Source organism: Xenopus laevis, chromosome 5L (assembly GCF_017654675.1).
Source record: "Xenopus laevis strain J_2021 chromosome 5L, Xenopus_laevis_v10.1, whole genome shotgun sequence".
Classification (NCBI taxonomy): domain Eukaryota; kingdom Metazoa; phylum Chordata; class Amphibia; order Anura; family Pipidae; genus Xenopus; species Xenopus laevis.
In genome coordinates, this window is record NC_054379.1 from 71,521,844 (window position 1) to 71,542,087 (window position 20,244).

At 36.0% G+C, this 20,244-nt stretch overlaps 1 protein-coding gene across 1 annotated transcript in view; it reads left to right on the forward strand.

Annotated features, from left to right (window-relative positions):
* LOC108716137 (laminin subunit alpha-2-like) overlaps positions 1-20,244 on the forward strand; it is a 433,274-nt gene that overhangs the window by 242,474 nt on the left and 170,556 nt on the right. The window contains exons 26-32 of the mRNA XM_041562932.1: positions 8,229-8,417; positions 8,507-8,634; positions 12,870-12,987; positions 15,555-15,689; positions 16,276-16,400; positions 18,291-18,377; positions 19,245-19,438. Of these exons, the coding sequence (XP_041418866.1) occupies positions 8,229-8,417; positions 8,507-8,634; positions 12,870-12,987; positions 15,555-15,689; positions 16,276-16,400; positions 18,291-18,377; positions 19,245-19,438 (976 nt within the window). The remainder of the gene's footprint in view (positions 1-8,228; positions 8,418-8,506; positions 8,635-12,869; positions 12,988-15,554; positions 15,690-16,275; positions 16,401-18,290; positions 18,378-19,244; positions 19,439-20,244) is intronic.

A 20,244-nucleotide genomic window follows, 5' to 3' on the forward strand; every position in this document is an offset into this window, starting at 1 on the left:
TAGTCTGTTTAAACACTGTAGCTTATTTAGTGTAGCTTTTCACAGTAACTTGATTTACAACGATATCAGTCAGGTTTCTCATATAAAACGGTACACATTTTTTAATTAAAGTGTATTGGAGATAGGTTTCTTTTTCATTAAAGAAAGTAAAAATGGGATTTTATTTGTTTGCCTTTACATGCCCTTTAATCACGATTCCTTAATTGTCTACTGACCTTAATTGGTGTGTCTAATCACTTTTATTATGAAGGCAAAAAGCCATTGATATTAAAAAATAGTATTTATAAGCAACGTGCTTGTTGTCTTAGTTTTGTAATAGCATAGTAAATTGGGCCCACACGTTTGTGGCTTACAAAGTAATATTCTCATTGACAGTACTTGGAGTTTTATAGTGATCCTTTGCCAAATCACACATGTATATTTACTGTGGGTGCAATGAAATGTTGTCAATGACAGTGGTAAAAGTGGATGTCTTGTTGAACAGTAGGAGGGAAATTATTGGTTGTATGTGTGTCAATCGTGACTGTCATTGCTTCTATTGGAAGTTTTCCAGGAGCAAGTTTGATTATTGAGAAATGCTTTTATTCACATGACATCTTTGGACACAATATAATATAGTGAACATACATGTGTGGCTAATTTATTCAAAATGTAAAATGTACTGTTACCATATAACCATAATTACTAGTTGCAAATTGCCAAATTAAGAGTCCTGTACAAAAAAAAAAAAAAAAAGTCCTGTACAATTATGTGGAGATTTTATTTTCGATTTCAGGGATTTCCCATATTTAGCAGAGTAAAAAATACTGAGCAAAATAAACTTGGACAGACTAAAACGTACATTTCACATAATTGTTTCCTGAATTTTGTCCTGACTGCCATGTGCTATAGATGTTACATTTCCACATTCTATTGAAGATATGCATTGCCTAGCAATTGTCTTTGCAGCAATTGCCCTGAAGTTTTGAACAGGCCTAATGAAGGCAGCAGGAATGGTCAGTAGTATACAGTAAGTCTTTGATTTTGCAAGTAATCTCTTTATCAGACTAGTAAGAGTAGAACATGGGTTACACTGGACTTTCTCACCCAGAAGGGGAAGAGGAAAGCAAGAGTGTTGTGCAACTACAATTGCCTCACTACCCTCCGGCCTTTTTTTAGTGAGACATAAGGCCCAGGCTCCCAGCAGCATTTACTTCCTCCTGAAGTGGAATTCCAAAGAGGAATAACGTGATGCCTCTCCGTTATAGGCTTAGGAGATGCTAACACCCCTTGGCCAAATCTGATGTCATGGGTGGGGTGGCAGGCACACGTCTATAAATAGACGCCTCCAGGCAGCAGAAGCGGAGCATATTTAGGCCACGGGCAGGATAGGCGTCAGGAAGAGCTTGGCCCAATTCCACCGATAGCCCAAATTCACAGTGCATGTGTCAGCCCGAACCCGACCAACTAGTGGGTCCCACTGGTATTGGACAGGCCCACACATCACTACTATGGACCCCTACACATATACTTACTTCATATAAATTCTTATAAAATTATACAATATAACCAAACCTTTTTTTTAAATAATGTTGGGGAAATGGATAGTTTGGCTAACCAGAGGAATTATTTAATGTAATTTGTATTTGATATATATCATTACTTCAAATCATGTTACAAAGCTATTTGATTTGATTTGATTCCTGGAAAAGTTCTTACTTTTCATATTGACAAATGACTGATTTGCTTACCTTGAATGAAAATGAATTTATTGTGTTTGTATATGTATTTATTATTTAGTACAAATCTGAGACATGGATTGTCTTAACATTAAAATATATATATATATATATATATACTTTAAAGGGATACTGTCATGGGAAAAAAAAATTTTTTCAAAATGAATCAGTTAATAGTGCTGCTCCAGTAGAATTTTGCGCTGAAATCCATTTCTCAAAAGAGCAAACAGATTTTTTATATTCAATTTTATAATCTGACATGGGGCTAGACATTTTGTCAATTTCCCAGCTGCCCCAGTCATGTGACTTGTGCCTGCACTTTAGGAGAGAAATGCTTTCTGGCAGGCTGCTGTTTTTCCTTCTCAATGTAACTGAATGTGTCTCAGTGGGACATGGGTTTTCTACTATTGAGTGCTGTTCTTAGATCTACCAGGCAGCTGTTATCTTGTGTTAGGGAGCTGCTATCTGGTTACCTTCCCATTGTTCTTTTGTTTGGCTGCTGGGGGGGGGTGATATCACTCCAACTTGCAGTACAGCAGTAAAGAGTGATTGAAGTTTATCAGAGCACAAGTCACATGACCAGGGGCAGCTGGGAAATTGACAATATGTCTAGCCCCATGTCAGATTTCAAATCTGAATATAAAAAAATCTGTTTTCTCTTTTGAGAAATGGATTTCAGTGCAGAATTCTGCTGGAGCAGCACTATTAACTGATTCATTTTGAAAAAATTTTTTTTCCCAAGACAGTATCCCTTTAATATATATATATATATATATATATATATATATATATATATATATTATATATATATATATATATATATTTATATATGTATCTATATATATATATATATATATATCTATATATATATATATATATATATGTTCTGATTTCTACTGACATTTGCAATACCAAAAAGTCTTTCCCTGTAGAGGCGACACTGACCCTTAGAGAAATCCATTATCTCTATTCGATTTTTTTTATTTTCTTAACATTTCAGAGGAAATATGCCTTATTCTACAGCAATTTATCTCACTTTCCATTATGCTATAGATTGAGATCATAAAAGCTAGTTCTGTACTTCATTAAATACATCTGTCACAACACAATGGCATAGTTATAGTTTATTATTTAAACTAATATAGTCTGTTCAGATTGAGGCTCACTTGATATAAACAGAATCCATTTTTAAAATGTAGGAACCTGTCTCTTGCTTAGAATATACGGTAGATGACATTTTTTGTTCTTTGTTTGCTTTTCCCAGTAGCTTCAAAGTTTCAATTAATCACATCAAACATCCAATATTAAAAAATATAGAATTGGTCTATTCTGCCTACAGGTAAAATACGTTCTCCTTGTATGCTTTTATATGGTTTATCTGAACAGGGAAATCTTTAAAGACAAGGTTTTTTTCCTCTGGTGCACGGGCTGTTTTAGTCTTGACATATTTTACATCTTTAACTGATTTTGGGTACTGATTATGTTTCTTGCCTTTTTTCCATTTTTAAACTTTATATTTTTCTTTAAAATTCAAGGTACAAATACCTATTAAAAAGAAACACATTTCCCACAAATGCAAGATATTCAGTACTGAGTCTTTTCTGTGAGTTGGGTTCCCCAGCATACTGATAAAATATGCAACCTTCCAGACTTAAGTAATAGATGGTCAGCAAACCAGGAGTTATATGAATAGAGGGCACACAAATCGAGCAAAAGTTTAGAGGACTAAAGAGGTGCATATAACAAGTCCCCAAAACTCCCATAAAATGGTCACAAACAATATATAGTTAATATTTAGGACCTGCACACTCCATAAATGATTATAGTATTCACACAGTGGTATTTGTAAAAAGGAATGTTTATATATAATAAGTTGTCAATGCAAAAAAACAACATCAAGCATATAACATTTAGTTAGCTCAGCAAACTAGGAGTTCACTAAGCACCAGAAGTAATGGCAGCAGATTCACTACACAAAAGTGTCTCTTTTACTTGAAATTGTAAACAAAATTGTCCACTAATTCTAAGGTGGCAGATATTTCATCTCAAAAGGAATAAATACCCACCTTTTTGATGAGTTAATTAAACTGGGCTTATGTTGAAAATGCGCATTCCACACCTGATGAGCGGATCTGTCCTGTTTCATTGTAATATATTTTGTGTCCAATAGACAAAACAAAATCTGCATTTATTAATATACTGTAGTACTTGAATTTTGATGAAGGCATTAGATGTACAGACTACAAGGAAAATAAAATTTAAGGCAAAAATCTTGAAGGTTCTTGCTGCTTAGCCTAAACATTATACTGTGGGTATATATATATATATATATATATATATAATATATATATATATATATATATATATATATATATATATATATATATATATATATATTGTAGAAAAGACCAGCAACACCGATATATTTTGTGCAAAAATTCAAGTGTATTGAAAATGCATGTACAGCCAACGTGACGTTTCGGTCCTCTCAGGGACCTTTCTCAAGGCAACCATGCCTATATCACCAAACAATTTAAATACCCCAACCCCCTTGTCAATAGGAAATGACATCATCACATCAAAGTGCTGTAACATAGTGAATATAGCGAAGTATAAAATAGTATTAAAACAATATCCATACGATCACTCAATGATAATGAGCATCTGCTTGTGTCCCGTGTCCACCTAAATGGATAAAACTACATGTAAGTTATAGTTAAAGTGCATCAAGTGCATGGTATAAATAAAGATTAAAAATTCATCTAACATGTGTTATACATATATATGTCGGCCGAAATAATTACATGTGCCCGTGTAAGAATTTAATACTATATAAAATCTAAAAACAATGATTAAATTATCAATGTAGGAAATGACCAATGTGGACCTATCAAGTTATATTCCCATATATTTTTTTCAGTCAATGCAATTAATCATGCTCGAAAAGACTTTTTATGGTCCAGGTCATGTCATTACATCACTACTTCCAGAAAGGTATTCCCACTACAAGCTTACATACTACAACCTCCAGTACCAAGTTTTGTTCCCACATTTAAGTATATTTATGTGTCCCCGTTATGTAACATGTCTATCAATTCCTTACTTTCTAAGATTTACAATTCATTCATAAGACTAGTGGGAAGCCCTCTCACAGAAAACAATTTAAAGATAAAGAGCTGTTTAAGCCTTTGGGGGCCACACAATTTAGTTCGTATGTCCAAAACGCCTCCCTCTGAAGTAGGATACGGTCCGTATCTCCCCCTCTGGGTGGGTCGGCAATCCAGTCTATGGGCATACACTTGAAAGAAGATGCCGGGTGCTTTTCTTGAAGCCAATGCTGTGCCACAGGTTGCCTTGAAATATCCTGCATTACTTTTGGACACAGGAGACATAGGAACCTAAAGGAGCTCCTTTCACCTACGGATCCGGTAAGCAAATACAAGCCAGTTGCTAAAAGAATGGGGGTCTTCAAATGTGGCAATTGTGTCATGTGCAACTGCTTAATCGTGGGTGATTCATTCTTTCATCCACACACTGGAAAGAGATACTCTATTAGGCACAGACTTACATGCACTTCTCGTAATGTAGTGTATATCATAAAGTGTCCTTGCGGACTAATATACTGCGGGAAGACCTGCAGACAGTTAAAGGAGAGGATCAGCATGCACCGTGCAACTATAAGAGCAGCCCTAGACCCTAAACCTAAGATAGAGGGGAAGCAGAATATTTCAAGGCAACCTGTGGCACAGCATTGGCTTCAAGAAAAGCACCCGGCATCTTCTTTCAAGTGTATGCCCATAGACTGGATTGCCGACCCACCCAGAGGGGGAGATACGGACCGTATCCTACTTCAGAGGGAGGCGTTTTGGACATACGAACTAAATTGTGTGGCCCCCAAAGGCTTAAACAGCTCTTTATCTTTAAATTGTTTTCTGTGAGAGGGCTTCCCACTAGTCTTATGAATGAATTGTAAATCTTAGAAAGTAAGGAATTGATAGACATGTTACATAACGGGGACACATAAATATACTTAAATGTGGGAACAAAACTTGGTTCTGGAGGTTGTAGTATGTAAGCTTGTAGTGGGTAGGGATGTAGCGAACCGCCGATAATGTGTTCGCAAACGCCGTTCGCGAACACCGGCAAAAATTGCGAACAGTTCGCGAACAGTTTGCGAACTTCGAACATCCGAAAATCGTTCGATTCGAACGATCGAAGGATTTTAATCGTTCGATCGAACGATTTTCGTTCGAATCGAACGAAAATCGTTCGATTTTAGCGATCGAATGGTCGAATGGTCGAACGATTTTGACGTGAACGCCTATTGGCGAACGTCGCGCGACGTTCGCGAACTTGCGGCGGACGCGAACAGCCGATGTTCGCGCGAACAAGTTCGCCGGCGAACAGTCCACGACATCCCTAGTAGTGGGAATACCTTTCTGGAAGTAGTGATGTAATGACATGACCTGGACCATAAAAAGTCTTTTCGAGCATGATTAATTGCATTGACTGAAAAAAATATATGGGAATATAACTTGATAGGTCCACATTGGTCATTTCCTACATTTGAAATTTTAATCATTGTTTTTAGATTTTATATAGTATTAAATTCTTACACGGGCACATGTAATTATTTCGGCCGACATAATATGTATAACACATGTTAGATGAATTTTTAATCTTTATTTAATACCATGCACTTGATGCACTTTAACTATAACTTACATGTTAGTTTATCCATTTAGGTGGACACGGGACACAAGCAGATGCTCATTATCATTGAGTGATCGTATGGTATTGTTTTAATACTATTTTATACTTCGCTATATTCACTATGTTACAGCACTTTGATGTGATGATGTCATTTCCTATTGACAAGGGGGTTGGGGTATTTAAATTGTTTGGTGATATAGGCATGGTTGCCTTGAGAAAGGTCCCTGAGAGGACCGAAACGTCACGTTGGCTGTACATGCATTTTCAATACACTTGAATTTTTTGCACAAAATATATCGGTGTTGCTGGTCTTTTCTACAATATGTAATCTTTTTTACCTTGCACCCAACTTCGAAACAGTTTAGCGGAGTGCGGCCCCACAGGAACTTTATATATATATATATATAAAACCAGGTCAATCTCTACACTCCCATTCAACCATCCCATCAATCTGCTGTAGTGCTTCATATACATCAAATCCATGTTTGTAAGTCACTTCTTTATTTATCAAAAGATTAAAAACATAGTCAGGAGGATCAATGTTTCGGTCCTGATCTAAGACATTTTACAAGATCCAAAATCACATGGTGAAACATAATTTATAATCACATTTGCTTAATTGGTAGAGGTAGAAAATCGGAAGATCCACCCACTGACTAAACACATCAAGGTGCCTGCATTGCAAAACTAACACATTGTTTTTTTGAAGTTAAGTTATGTATCACATATATTCATTTTATCATCATATTATTACAAAGTAACTACCTTATCAATGATGAATTAAAGCTACAATGTATTAATTGCATCTTCCTGATTTACATTAACCAGAAGGTAATATATACAATATAATAAAAAAAATTATCTCTGATTAAGAAAACATGTAAGGGACAATTGTTCATTGAGATCATGTGGCATCATTATATTAAGCTTTTTGATCCAAAAACATTCCCTCTGTAGAAGCATCTTAGACCTATCACCACCTCTCTTGTAAGGGGGTATATGACTTATGCCTATATACTTAAAGGTGGGCAAATGATGGCCCTTTTCTAAAATATGCTTAGCCACAGGTTTCAAAGTTTTTTGTCCCTGAAAGCTGTACTGATGGCAGTATATACATATGTATACACACACACACACATATACATAGAATGGGTACCATCAGGGTTGATCTAACTAATAAATGTAAGTTATTTAACAATTTGTGTTATTAAGGGTAAAGTATAAATATTTAGTTTTCTTGTCTTATTGCCAAGTAGTACCAGGATTAGATGCATATATTTTTTATCTAGCAAGACAGGAACATAGTCTTGCCTATTATAATAAGCATTTTTTAGTTGTTTATAATCCCCATACTAATAAGATTATGAATGTTAAGCACCATTTAGTGTCCTTCTCAAGGGAAAGAACTATTTACTGTGTAAGTCCTGTAATTAATAAGGCTGCTAAACCAGGACCAGTACCCTAGACTGCAGTTTATTGCCACTATATTTACCAATTGATTTTGATTTCAACTGTGGATTGATCTTGTTCACAATTTTTTTGGGTGTTGAATACATTCTCATGATGGTAACAGAAATTCAGAAATATAAATGTTTTCATTTTTAAAATTGCAATCTTTTCTAGTAGAGCAAACCCATTGTATTTTCTAATTACTGCTGCTGCTGATTTTAGTTTAATCTTTTAAGAATCAAAGAGACTTTCATTGAAAAATGCTTTATTATCTAATGACAGGAACAATCTGTACCAGATAAACAATGTTTTCATAGTAAATGTTTCACCTTGAGTTTTGTTTTAAAGCTTACAGCATATGGTGGCAAACTGAAATATGCCATTTACTTTGAAGCACGCGATGAGACTGGCCCTTCAACTTATGAACCTCAAATTATAATTAGAGGAGGTCCCCCTGCAAACCATAGAATCATAGTGAAACATATGAGTGCCCCACAAAATGGCCAACTAACAAGACATGACATCGAGATGACAGAGGTAAGGGAGCTTTCCTGTGAACATGCTATTTAACAGGTCCGTCCTATAAAAATGCAAACCAAGTCATTTATATTGGTTGCTTATTTCAGCATGACTGGAAGTATCTTGGATCGGTAGATGGAAGACCTGTTAGCAGAGAAGATTTCATGGATGTTCTTTATGATATTCAGTATATCCTAATTAAAGCTGCCTATGGCAATGTACTGAGACAAACCAGGTAAATATGCTCAGAGGTTGGTTTGCAAATATTCATGTATGAGAAATTAAATATAACTTTTTAAGGTAATGAGCTGCAACATTTGCTGTTATTATAGGAAACATTCAACAAATAGCATTCACTATTGGAAAACATATTAGTTTGGTGCAGCAGCTGCAATCATTTATGCTGGTGTCCTGGGCATGCCGACACTTTTATATTGGGGAGGTTGTGCATCACCTGCAGTTGCACCTTGGGCCATAGTCTCAAGCCACTTTATTTTAATTATAATGTTTATAAACATTTTGCATGGTGATTGGGAACTAGTTAGGTAATATCCCTGCAGACCTGTTCTGAACGCAAACAAGTTGCTGCTTAACTTCACAAAGATACTCAGACAGGCAAAAAGTAGCTCTGTGTTCCCAAAGTTTATTATTATGTAAATGTAGCTCTGGTTGTAAATAGCTTCTGTACACAAAATATTTCCTTAGTTCTGACAGTGATGGAAAAAGATCTTTTATTAAAATATCTTGTGACTTGCATATGAAATACTGACATTCTGATCTGAATAAAAAGCTGTGTTTTCCCATTTCTGAAAAAAAAGAAAAAAAAAACTTTTTCAACAGTTTTTTTTTACTGATACTGTTTGTCTCAAGCTCTGAGAGCATTTTACTAAAGGGTCACACTTGATTTAGACTTATGACACACAGAAAACCCCATCTAACTGTGTATGTTGTGTGAGACAGACGAGAAAGTGTTCCACATGAAGGTGTATCTATTAAGACATTTTTTGTAATTTAAAGTTGTAAAGTACAAATGTTTTTAAAGGGGAATTATCACAAAAATAAAACGTAGCACAAGCTTTATCAATGCTGAAATAAGACATTTTATAAATGTAATAAAAAATTCTGTACTGTTTCTGAATAATCAAGTTACTCTTCACTATTGCCCTTTCAGTATCTGTGTCTCTCTTCATTCTCTCCTCATATAAGAGTTGAAGTCAGATTTTGATTTGACAGTTAAGTCAAATACCTTTTTTGGGGGGTTATATTGCCTAGAAGACATTTTAGACATTTTAAGACACTTTTCTCACTTGACAGGAATCCTGTCACACTACATTCAGGATTTTGTTAGATTTTGTTTGTGCTGGAGTCAGTTACTTGAATAATATATTTGCCAGGAAAGGGAGCCCATCCACAAAAAGTTAAATCTAACTTTCAAAATCTGAGACAGATACTGAAAGGGGGAATAAGGAGAAACTTGATTATTTCAGATGAAAAAATTGAACTGATCTTTATACATTTTTTATGTCAGTATGTTGAAGTTTATCTTAAATTTTCAGTTATGCCTTACTTCACCTTTATATAATCCCAAAGAATATAAGCAACATGCTAGTTCTTGGTTATTATTTCCCTCTTTGACTGTGACTGAAGCAGAACTTTCTGAATGTTAATCATCCCATAATTCCTATATCTTCACTAACCTGGAAGAGCCACTGTGCCTGGCCCTCCCTAGACATTGTCTCGCTTGATAAATACAGCACTTACTCACCACAACTCCAGGAAATAGAAAAGAAAATCCTTAAAAGGAATCTACTTTAAACAGATCCAGATCCAATTCAGCAGGGCCGGAACTAGGGGTAGGCAGAGTTGGCATGTGCTTAGGGCGCAAAGCAGGGGGGGCACCTACCTTCTCTGCCACCTGCCTAACCCTAGTCTGGTCCCCTCTCTAGACTGCCGGCTCATGCTTGCACATACATTCTCACATGCGCACCAGCATACGCTAGCAGGCACTGTGGCTGCCCAGGTTGCCTAAGGCAAAGGTGTACAAACTTTTTGCAACAAGGGCCAGATTTGGTGAGGTGAAAATGTGTGGGGGCCGACTATTCAGCCTGACATTCTTTGAACCATTAACATCACTTAACTCATTTAAACAAGGAATCACGTAGCCATAGCAGTAATAGTTGGGCAGATTAGTAAAATGATCTGCCACTTGGTCTATACTGCTGCCTGTGCATATACACCAGACTAAAATGGGCAAGTTAATTTATAAAATATTCTGCAAACCCTATAAATAAAGCAATGCACAATGGTGTTATGGTTTTGCAATTAAATATTCAGTTTACTGGAAATATATTCAATACAACAATATGAATTATATGTCATACAAATACAATATGTAATACCACCCAGTAATAGAAAACAATTATCAGAAAGCAGATGCTTTTGGGCAAGGTGAGAATTACCCCAACGTTTTGTCACAAACCATTGGTAAATTTGAAAACGGGTTGCAATTGGCCCCCGGGCCTGACTTTGGACATGCCTTGTCTAGGGTGCCCAGATTTGTGGCGAGGCCACAAAGACCCGGGCCTAGGGCGGTAAAGTATTAGTGGCAGCATGCTGCCCAGCCGGTTTCTGGGAAGCACTGGGAACATGCAGCTAGAGCGGGGGGGCGTCCGCCCGTGAAATCCGGCCGTTCATAACTCAATATTAGGCATAGGCCATAAGACAGTTGCACACCACACGCGTACTTTTGGAAGCCAACTAGCCCCCAGCCTAGTCCGAATTCCTACAACAAACAACACGGATTGGCTTGATTTATACATATGTTAAAAGAAAGAAAATATTATATTCTCACACTATTGGTAAAGAATAGAACATCAGATGGTACATTAATTGTAATACAATGGTTGTGGTCTACCTATTGGAATGCACCTCATGTCACACTCAATATGTAAGTCGAACCTCGCATTAGGGAGCACATTTTGGATATCAGAAAAGGAAATCTGGACTCAAATGTAGCTGGACACTTCAAAGAATGTAACAGTGGAGATGTCACAAAATTATAAGCAGTAAGTGGAATCACTACTTTAAGGCTACTCCACTTAGAGACAAACTGGATTTTTTTATCTCCAAACAAGGAAACTTTTGGGCTAGTCCACACGGGGAGATAGCCCTGCGTTTGCGGTCGCGGCGACAAAGCGCCGCGCCAGTCGCCGCGACCGGCGCAGGCGACAGTTTTGTATGGGCGCCTATGTAAAAACGCCTGTGCTAACCACACGAGGCGATGCGCTTTTCAACAGTCGCCTGAAAAAGCCTGGCGAGGCATTTTCAGGCGACTGTTGAAAAGCGCATCGCCTCGTGTGGTTAGCACAGGCGTTTTTACATAGGCGCCCATACAAAACTGTCGCCTGCGCCGGTCGCGGCGACTGGCGCGGCGCTTTGTCGCCGCGACCGCAAACGCAAGGCTATCTCCCCGTGTGGAATAGCCCTTTAGGTTCAAATAGGGACTTTGATGTAACTTGCTTTTTCCAGATGACCTGTCGCCCTTTCCCTTCTCTCTCTACCTTAAGCTGTAACCACTTATTTATTGACAAACTGCCTTTTTAAAAACTATATGCAATGAATGAATATCATTTGAATGGTCTATAAATGTTCCATTATATTTGCCCTCCACCCAAAAAATCCTCTGGGGCATTTAAGTGATTTTATCTTCACTTTGTTTTGTTTAACAACCCTGCATGTTATTAGGCCTCCCTTTCTTTATGACCCAATAAATGATTTTTACTTAGTTTTGTTTTAATTTTTGTTGAGAAATCCCATTAGTATGTTTTTTCAGTTATTGATATGCAACCATAGACTGGGGTGGAGAGTGAGATGTCCCTTTTTGACCTCTTTACACATTATTAAATGTAATTCAGTTGGTTCCATTAGTATACTTCTTTATTTTTCTATTTACGGGTCTCTTTATTGTATACTGAAGCAGATTAAATAAGTTTTACAGTATTAGAAGTAGTATTATTAGGGCATTTTGTAGCCAGCTTAAGATTGATGTAGGTGAAATCACTGAGGTAAGCCAATTTTGTTTTTAAAATGCCAGACTAATGTTTAGAAATTCCTAAATGTTTTTTCAATAATATTCAGATAATCTGTTGCTGATTTTCAAGTTGGTATATGACTATAAGGTATGAGAAATAGTTTACATTATTACATTAGTTAAAATGATAAATAATAGCATTACATACTCTAAGGATATGTTACGTATTAAAATTATGTTTATTAGAGTTCTTTATGCTCATATTATTTACATGTACAGGTATCAACTATGTCCTCATTTGATCTAGCATATCAAAATTAATCAAATCGAGACATTTTGAAAAAGATTAAAAAAAAAGCTCTGTCCATAACTTGAACTGTGAAAACCAAGCACATATTGGCATTCATATAAGTGTTTGATTTCTATTTAATATTTTGCAGAATTTCTGAGATTTCACTGGAAGTAGCAGAGGAAGGAACATCTTTTACCATAAGCCCCAGAGCATACTTGATCGAGAAATGTGAATGCCCACAGGGATATTCAGGATTGTCATGTGAGGTAAAGGATTATTCTCCAGAGTTGTTATTAAGGGACAGATTAATCAAAGAGAGATTTGGGAATGCCAAAAAAGCCACGTCAATCAGTTTGATAGGGCAGTACAATCAAATTGAAAAGAATAGTTAAGTATCCTATCTGAACCTTCAGGAATAAGTGACAGGTCAATGAACGCATTAAAAAAAGTTTACTCCAGTACATACAATCAGTAATTCATTGTCAATTTTCTTGGCCATTCTAACTCCTGATTGGAATTCAATTCAACCAGAAACTGATCCATAGCAACCAATGAAAAATCTGCCGCAACATGTCAGTAAAAATAGATTTTACATTTAATTTAATTTAATTAATTTGAGATGTTTTTATTGCTCTGAAATTTCTGTGGTCTTTTTAGACATAAAGAGCAGAAACTCCACCTAATTCAAATCAAGATTTTTAGTTTGCCTTTATCAGGGTTTTCATTTTTATAAATCATGACGTTTTCCTTTTTGAATTAAATTTGCTTCAGATTTTCAAATGCATGAGGGATTGTTTTTCTTCTCTCTATTCCCTTAGCAGATAAAACACTTGCATGAGAAATCTCTATTCAGTATAGCATATTGCTGTAGGAGGCTGCAAATGTGCCTCAAAATGAAAATTAATGTGTGTGTATGTGAACACACAAACATACACCTATATGTATTTTGATATGCTTAAACAATTCACATGGTTTAAGCAAGGCAATTCCTATCTTGTGAAATTGAAAGGTACTTTCAGATACATTGTCACCCGTGTAGAAAGCAATTTCACACGAGCAACAAAATGTCCTGAGTAACTTTGGTAACTTCATTTTCAAATACATTTCATTGGAAGCAGCTACAAGCAACCAGTGTTCTCCTCTTCAAAAGATTATACTTTTTTTCCAGCCAACATTAAGAATTAGGCTGTAGGCCACAATAAGCATTTACCTACAAGAATGCTACCGACTACTTTATTACTGAAATACTTTTTAATAATTATGCAGATCGACAGAAAACCCAGTTTAATGCTTTACTGAAGATTATGGTTTAATAATACCATAGGTAATTAAAGTGTATCCCGGCATCTCATTACATTTTATAGCCAGTGCCTATCGTGGGTTTCTCAGAAAAATTCCCTAACCAGATAACCAGAAACCAGAAAGTAAAAATATTGAACCATCCACCAATAAGAATAGCGCACAGAGAAACATTGAGTCAATGCATAGCAGTACTAAAGTAACAAAAACAATAAAATTTGAAGGCTGATTTCTCAAAACTTGAAAAAAAAAATGTGAAACCACAACAAAAAGCAAACAACTTTTTTCATCACGTGGTACCTTATTTTAAAATGATTAATTTTGCATTTTTTGTGGAAAAAATGTTGCACGCCAGAAAGAATCACATTGTTCCATTTATTTTCAATGAGGCTGAAAAACCTGAATATTTTGAAAGTAGTTAATAAATAAACTAACTTGAAACTATTCCCATTGACTTCTATTCAACCTCAAAATACATATAGACAAATTCAAGAGGTCCCCTGCACTCAACCCAGAGTGCAGAGGACTCTTGTATTTGTCTATATGTATTTTGTGGTCACAGCCTCATTGCACCCCCGCCTAATGGTTTTAAAAATTTGTGGTGAGCACAACTTTCCCTGTTTGTTATAGTTATACAGGAGCAGTGACCAGCTCCATGTTGTAGCTCCCACCCTTCCCAGCTATAGTCAGGTGATCCCAATGGTGGCTAATTAAAGGGCAACCAAGTTTGTTAGTTTTACTTTGAAAGCAGCTAGTAAGTTGCAGGTAAAACAAAGTCCCTTTGTAAAATCTATAATGAAGCAATAGAATTCTTAATGAATCAGATGCAATTTGAGTGAAGAACTAGCCAGATATGGGATGACTTTGACATGGTTGGCTTAAATATATTGCAATATATGGACAAACAATCCCTGTTTTGTTTAAAGGGTTTTTTCTCACAAACTTTTGTATTTTTTCTTTACTAAATCCCAACTATTTAAGGTTTCAGAAAATACTGGTTTGAGTATTCAAGTCTTTTTCTCTGCATTTTTTTCTTGAATGGAATTTTTTCTTGAATAGTCGGCAGTTCAAAGTAATAGTACTAAAAAAAGGACTGTATACAGTATGCCTCGACTAGACAATGACTTTTTCTCCCCAGCAGGTCGCGTGACATTTTGTCTTAGTTTGGGTCACTTTGACTTCTCCATTGTTTATTAACAATACCGGTCCAGACTGAAGGAGAAAAACATTCTGTTCTAAAATGTGTTTTAGATGTTTCAATACAGTTCATAAGAAAACCATAAAACAAATTTGTTCATCAGCTCAGTTGATAAGATTTGAGTTTACATAGTGCCATAGTTAAGTTGGGTTGAAAAAGGACCAGTGTTCATCAAGTTCAACCCCTCCAACCAGTTACAGCTCTGCATACATTAGGTGTTTCCAATGATATTATGTTGGCTTGTTACAACAGTGCAGGTATAATGTTATTGGAGGTGCATTAACTTTTGTTGTCAAAATATCAGTAAAAATATGAATTTTAAAATGGTTTTCCCAGGCTTGTGCCCCAGGATTTTACAGAGTACCTCCAACAACTCCCGGCAGAAGAACTGGTCCTGCATTAGGCACTTGTGTGCCATGTCAGTGCAATGAGCACAGTGACTTATGTGACCCACAGTCTTCAGTCTGTCAGGTATGATTCACATTCTGCAGTGATGCTGTAAAACTTGATCTCCCAGTACCTTCCCAACAGCTTTTAGCTGCATAGACCAATTGCATTGATTCAGGCTTTGTCTAAGGCACTATTGAAAAGTTGCTCCCATGTTATAGTGAAAATAAGTGTAATGAATTTTTTGAGTATATGCTACTTTGAACTATTTTTTTGTGATATTGAGAACCAGTATTGACGGGAACTATTTTGTAATATACTGATTTTCTTTCTTTGTACCTGATAACCTTGAATTTAGAAAACCAACTTTTCAGTGGACTCTTGACCCTGCATCTCCAAAACCGATGTTAACTCTCTTTTTGCCATTACATCACCAGGCTTCTGCCAGAATATTGACATTTTAACAATGACATGACATGAGCAAAATAAGTAGATACTAGGCAAGCTGTATTTCAGTGCAAACCCAGCACCAGTGCTGAGAAAACTAGTGTGCCCTTTACACTATCCCCAAGGGCTATTCAGCTAGGTCTGACAGTACAGGGCGATTGTGTTCTGCCATGTTACCTTTGATGCACAGGTAACCTTACCGGTTATATGTTACTGTTTTCAGGCATGTAAGCACAATACTGCGGGGGATCATTGTGAAAGGTGTGCACCAGGATTTTATGGGAATGTTAAAGGTTCACCAGATGATTGCAAACCATGTGCTTGTCCCTTGCTGTTTCCCAGCAACAAGTAGGTTTAACTGAACATTATGATAGTGTTTTGTTTTTTTATGAAATTTATGTAATTTATGCTATTTCCTCATTCTCACAGTGTTTATTTCATTTTAAGATATCAGTACCATATATCTCAAGTAATCTTTGTAGGTTTGTAAAACAGATTTGCTGTGCTTTCCTCGTTTTACCTTGTGTAATGTGCACACTTAGCAATCCCTTGCTAGAATTTAAAAGGCAAATGGAATCATTTTTATGGCACCTTACTGCAAGCAAGGCAGCCATTGAAGTATGATGGGACACTAGGAGATTAAGTAATTCATCCAGGGTCAAAAGCAGTTGCTGCAGGGAATCGAACCACGGCCTTTAGCATGAGATCCCACATCAAAGGCAGAACCTCTGCAACAACACAGAAGCAAGTGTTTAACTTGCTCCGTTACACACCATTAATCACACACATATAACAGAGATGGGATGAAAAGCTGAAAAAGAAGTGAGTTATAGGTGCCCAACATACTGAAAATCTTGATATAGACATACGCATATGAAAAAGCTGCACTGCAGTTTACTGGTTTCCGACACCCTGTATTAATTATAGCTTAGTTTAGCTTTCATAAAATTCCTATTCCCTATGCAGGTACTGTTTCTCCAGTACTCAAAAGCACACAGCAGACAGTGGGAATTGAGTATTCCTTGTCTGAATAACACTGTGATGTTTTAAATATGCGGCATCCCTATTACAGATCACAGAAATTGTAAAATATTATCTGAATTATAGTGTAATAAGGAGAGATTAAGAAGGTGATCAGAAGGGTATACAGTGTGTCAAGAATAATCAATTTCAGTCATCAGAGACAGAACTTTTGATTTCACCAAAACAATATAACTTTAGCAATTCTCTTCATTAATGTTATAATGTGATAAAATAAAATTGTTCACAATAAACAGCCAGTTAATGAAAGGCAGGGTATAACTTTTTTTTATAGCTCAGAAACATATCTTATTTATTCTTGTTGCAAAGTTTTCCCTAAGCAAATTATTTTCTGGCTATCAGTTTCAAAAGTGTTTGTTCATGTAAACTCAGCATTTCAAAAATGGTTATAAGCCTTGGATCTATTTCCGCAGCATCAGAAATGTGTTGGATAATGAGTTTGTGAGTAGTAGATCAATTTGTTTACATTTTTGCAAAGTAGTAATTTTATTGCCTTTTCAGGCTCTATTGATTTAATGTTTTGTAATTGAGTAAACTGCAATACTGGCTGTACTAGGACAGGGAGGGGTAGGAGCCTAGAAAGGAACTGGTTACTTTTCAGCATAAAGAACTGCCACATTTATTCTATGGACCACCTGATGGATTTAAAATCATATTTACTGTCTGGTTCTGGAAATGACTATGTTGCTATGTGGTGACAGGAAATGGAATAGAAAAAAGTGCAAGAAAGGTGTGTAAATGTTAGATAAATCTGTTTTCCTGTATTTGTAACTTTGAGTCTACAGGGACTTGAATAGAAGCTGGACCTGTAAAAAAAATAGTGCATTACAGTTTGCTTTAAGATGGTATCTGCTAATCGGATCTACTCACAATCATCACATCGAAACCTTGTGAGTAGATCCGATTAGCAGATACCATCTTAAAGCAAACTGTAATGCACTATATACATCCTTTATTTTTATTTAGATAAATTGGGACGTAATCCACTCAGCGCACCAAACCGCGAATTACTCTACTCACAGGAATCTGCATAAAATAAATTGGTTAATTTTGGTTCTCCACGTTTATGTGTGTGTGTGTTTGGCCAGTATTTTATCATAATTTATGAAAAGGTTGTGTTTTTCATAATTTGTTTTATTTGCGTTTTTTTGCATTTTCGATGTAAGTTCATCAATAAACCATACTCTGATTTTTTAGTTTCAGCCCAACCTGTACCTTACAAGGAACAACTGACTACAGATGTACAGCTTGCCCTCTGGGATATGAAGGCCAGTACTGTGAGAGGTAAAATTTACATTAACTAATAATGATCACATTACAACATTAAGGGGCAGATTTATCAAGGGTCGAAGGAAAAATTGTAATTTTTAAATTCGAATTTCGAGGTAATTTTAGTGTACTTTGACTAGGGAATAGTCTAAATTTGAATTGAATTTTTCGACTATTCAACATCTTAAACCTGCTGAATTGCTGTTTTAGCCTATGGGGGACCTCCTAGAAGAATGACTTTGGAGTCATTTGGTTGGACTTTGAAAAATCAAAGGTTTTTTTGAAAATACTTGATTTGAATCGAACGATTGAATACATCCTATTCACCCAAAGTTAAAAAATTTAATTTTGGTTGGTCTTTTTTTATTAGAATTTCGAGGTGATGGGAGTTTAAAAAAACTCGAAATTCAACCCTTGATAAATCTGCCCCATGGCAATGACACAAGTGGAGTTTTTTTTTCCAACACCAGAAAATTCCTTGCTATTGTGGGTGTTGAGAATCCATGCAGGTGCAGAAATACCTTTGTGCATATTTTGTACATTTTAGTACATATTTGTATCAGTTCTTTCCCAGAGGTGTTCATTATATCAAAAAAAATGAACTGAAAGGAAAGATGGACCTAAAGTACCATTTTGAATCTCTACCACTTCTGATGTGAGACTTCTTTACACCTAGGTGTTGGATGATTCCCCTTCCACATTGAGAATGCCTTTAAAAAGCCCCATGGTTTCTATTTTTTTGCACTTTGAATTGTTGATTTTTATAAGCTTATGTTATTAACCTTAAGCTACAACCATTTGTGTGTGATCTTCAAGTTTTAGTATAGGATAAATTTGCACAAAATACCTAATTTCTTTTTGCTCCGTTGTATTTAATTTCAGATGTGCATCTGGTTACACAGGTAACCCAGGTATTCCAGGAGGTTCCTGCCAGGAATGTGAGTGCAATCCTTATGGCTCATTGTCTCTGATATGCCATCCATCCACCGGCCAATGCACGTGCAAAACTGGATCAACAGGGTTGAAGTGTGCAGGCTGTACTGATCGGCATGCGCGAGAAGGCCCAGTGTGTGTGTGTACGGTATACTAACCAAACTCATCCTAACTGTGCTTGTTTTCCTCTAGTTTGCAAATTGGTCTAAACTATATTAAATTGGTTTAACTCTGTTTTATAAGGCTTTCTGAAATATCCATGCTAATTATAGTTATGTATTAATTTGTTTACTGTAAACATTTAAAGGCCTGTGGATTACCATTTGATTTTTTACATAAAGGTGTTGTTCACCTTCAAAGTAACTTCTAGTATGATGTTGAGAGTGATAGTCTGGGACAATTTAAATTTTTTTCATTATTTGAGGTTTAAGTTATTTGGCTTTTTATTCCGCAGTTCTCCAGTTTGCAGTTTCAGCAATCTTGTTACTAGGGTCAAAGTTAATCTAGAAAACATGTGCTGACTTGAATAAGAGACAGGAAAATAAATAGGGCCTCAATGGAAAGATGAGTAATAAAAATTAGCAATAACAATACAACTGTGGCCTTACACAGACTTTGTTTTTAGATGGGGTCAGTGACTTCTATGTGAAAGTAGGAAAGAGTCAGATGAAAGCAAATAATTCAAAAACGATAAAAAATAAAAAATGAAGACCAATTGACAAGTTACTTAGAATTAGCCATTCTATAACTTACTATAAGTAGGTATACACCTAAAACACCTTTGCTAAAATTCAGCACACTAAATAGGACATGTTCAAAATTTGTTCTGTCTGTCTCAGCAAAAAATTAGAACAGTAACAAGGTTTCTGAAAATTAAGCCACAATAGTATTCAAGGGCAGTTAATTCAGTGTCAAAAGCTTTAGTAAAACTGATGCACATGATTTGATT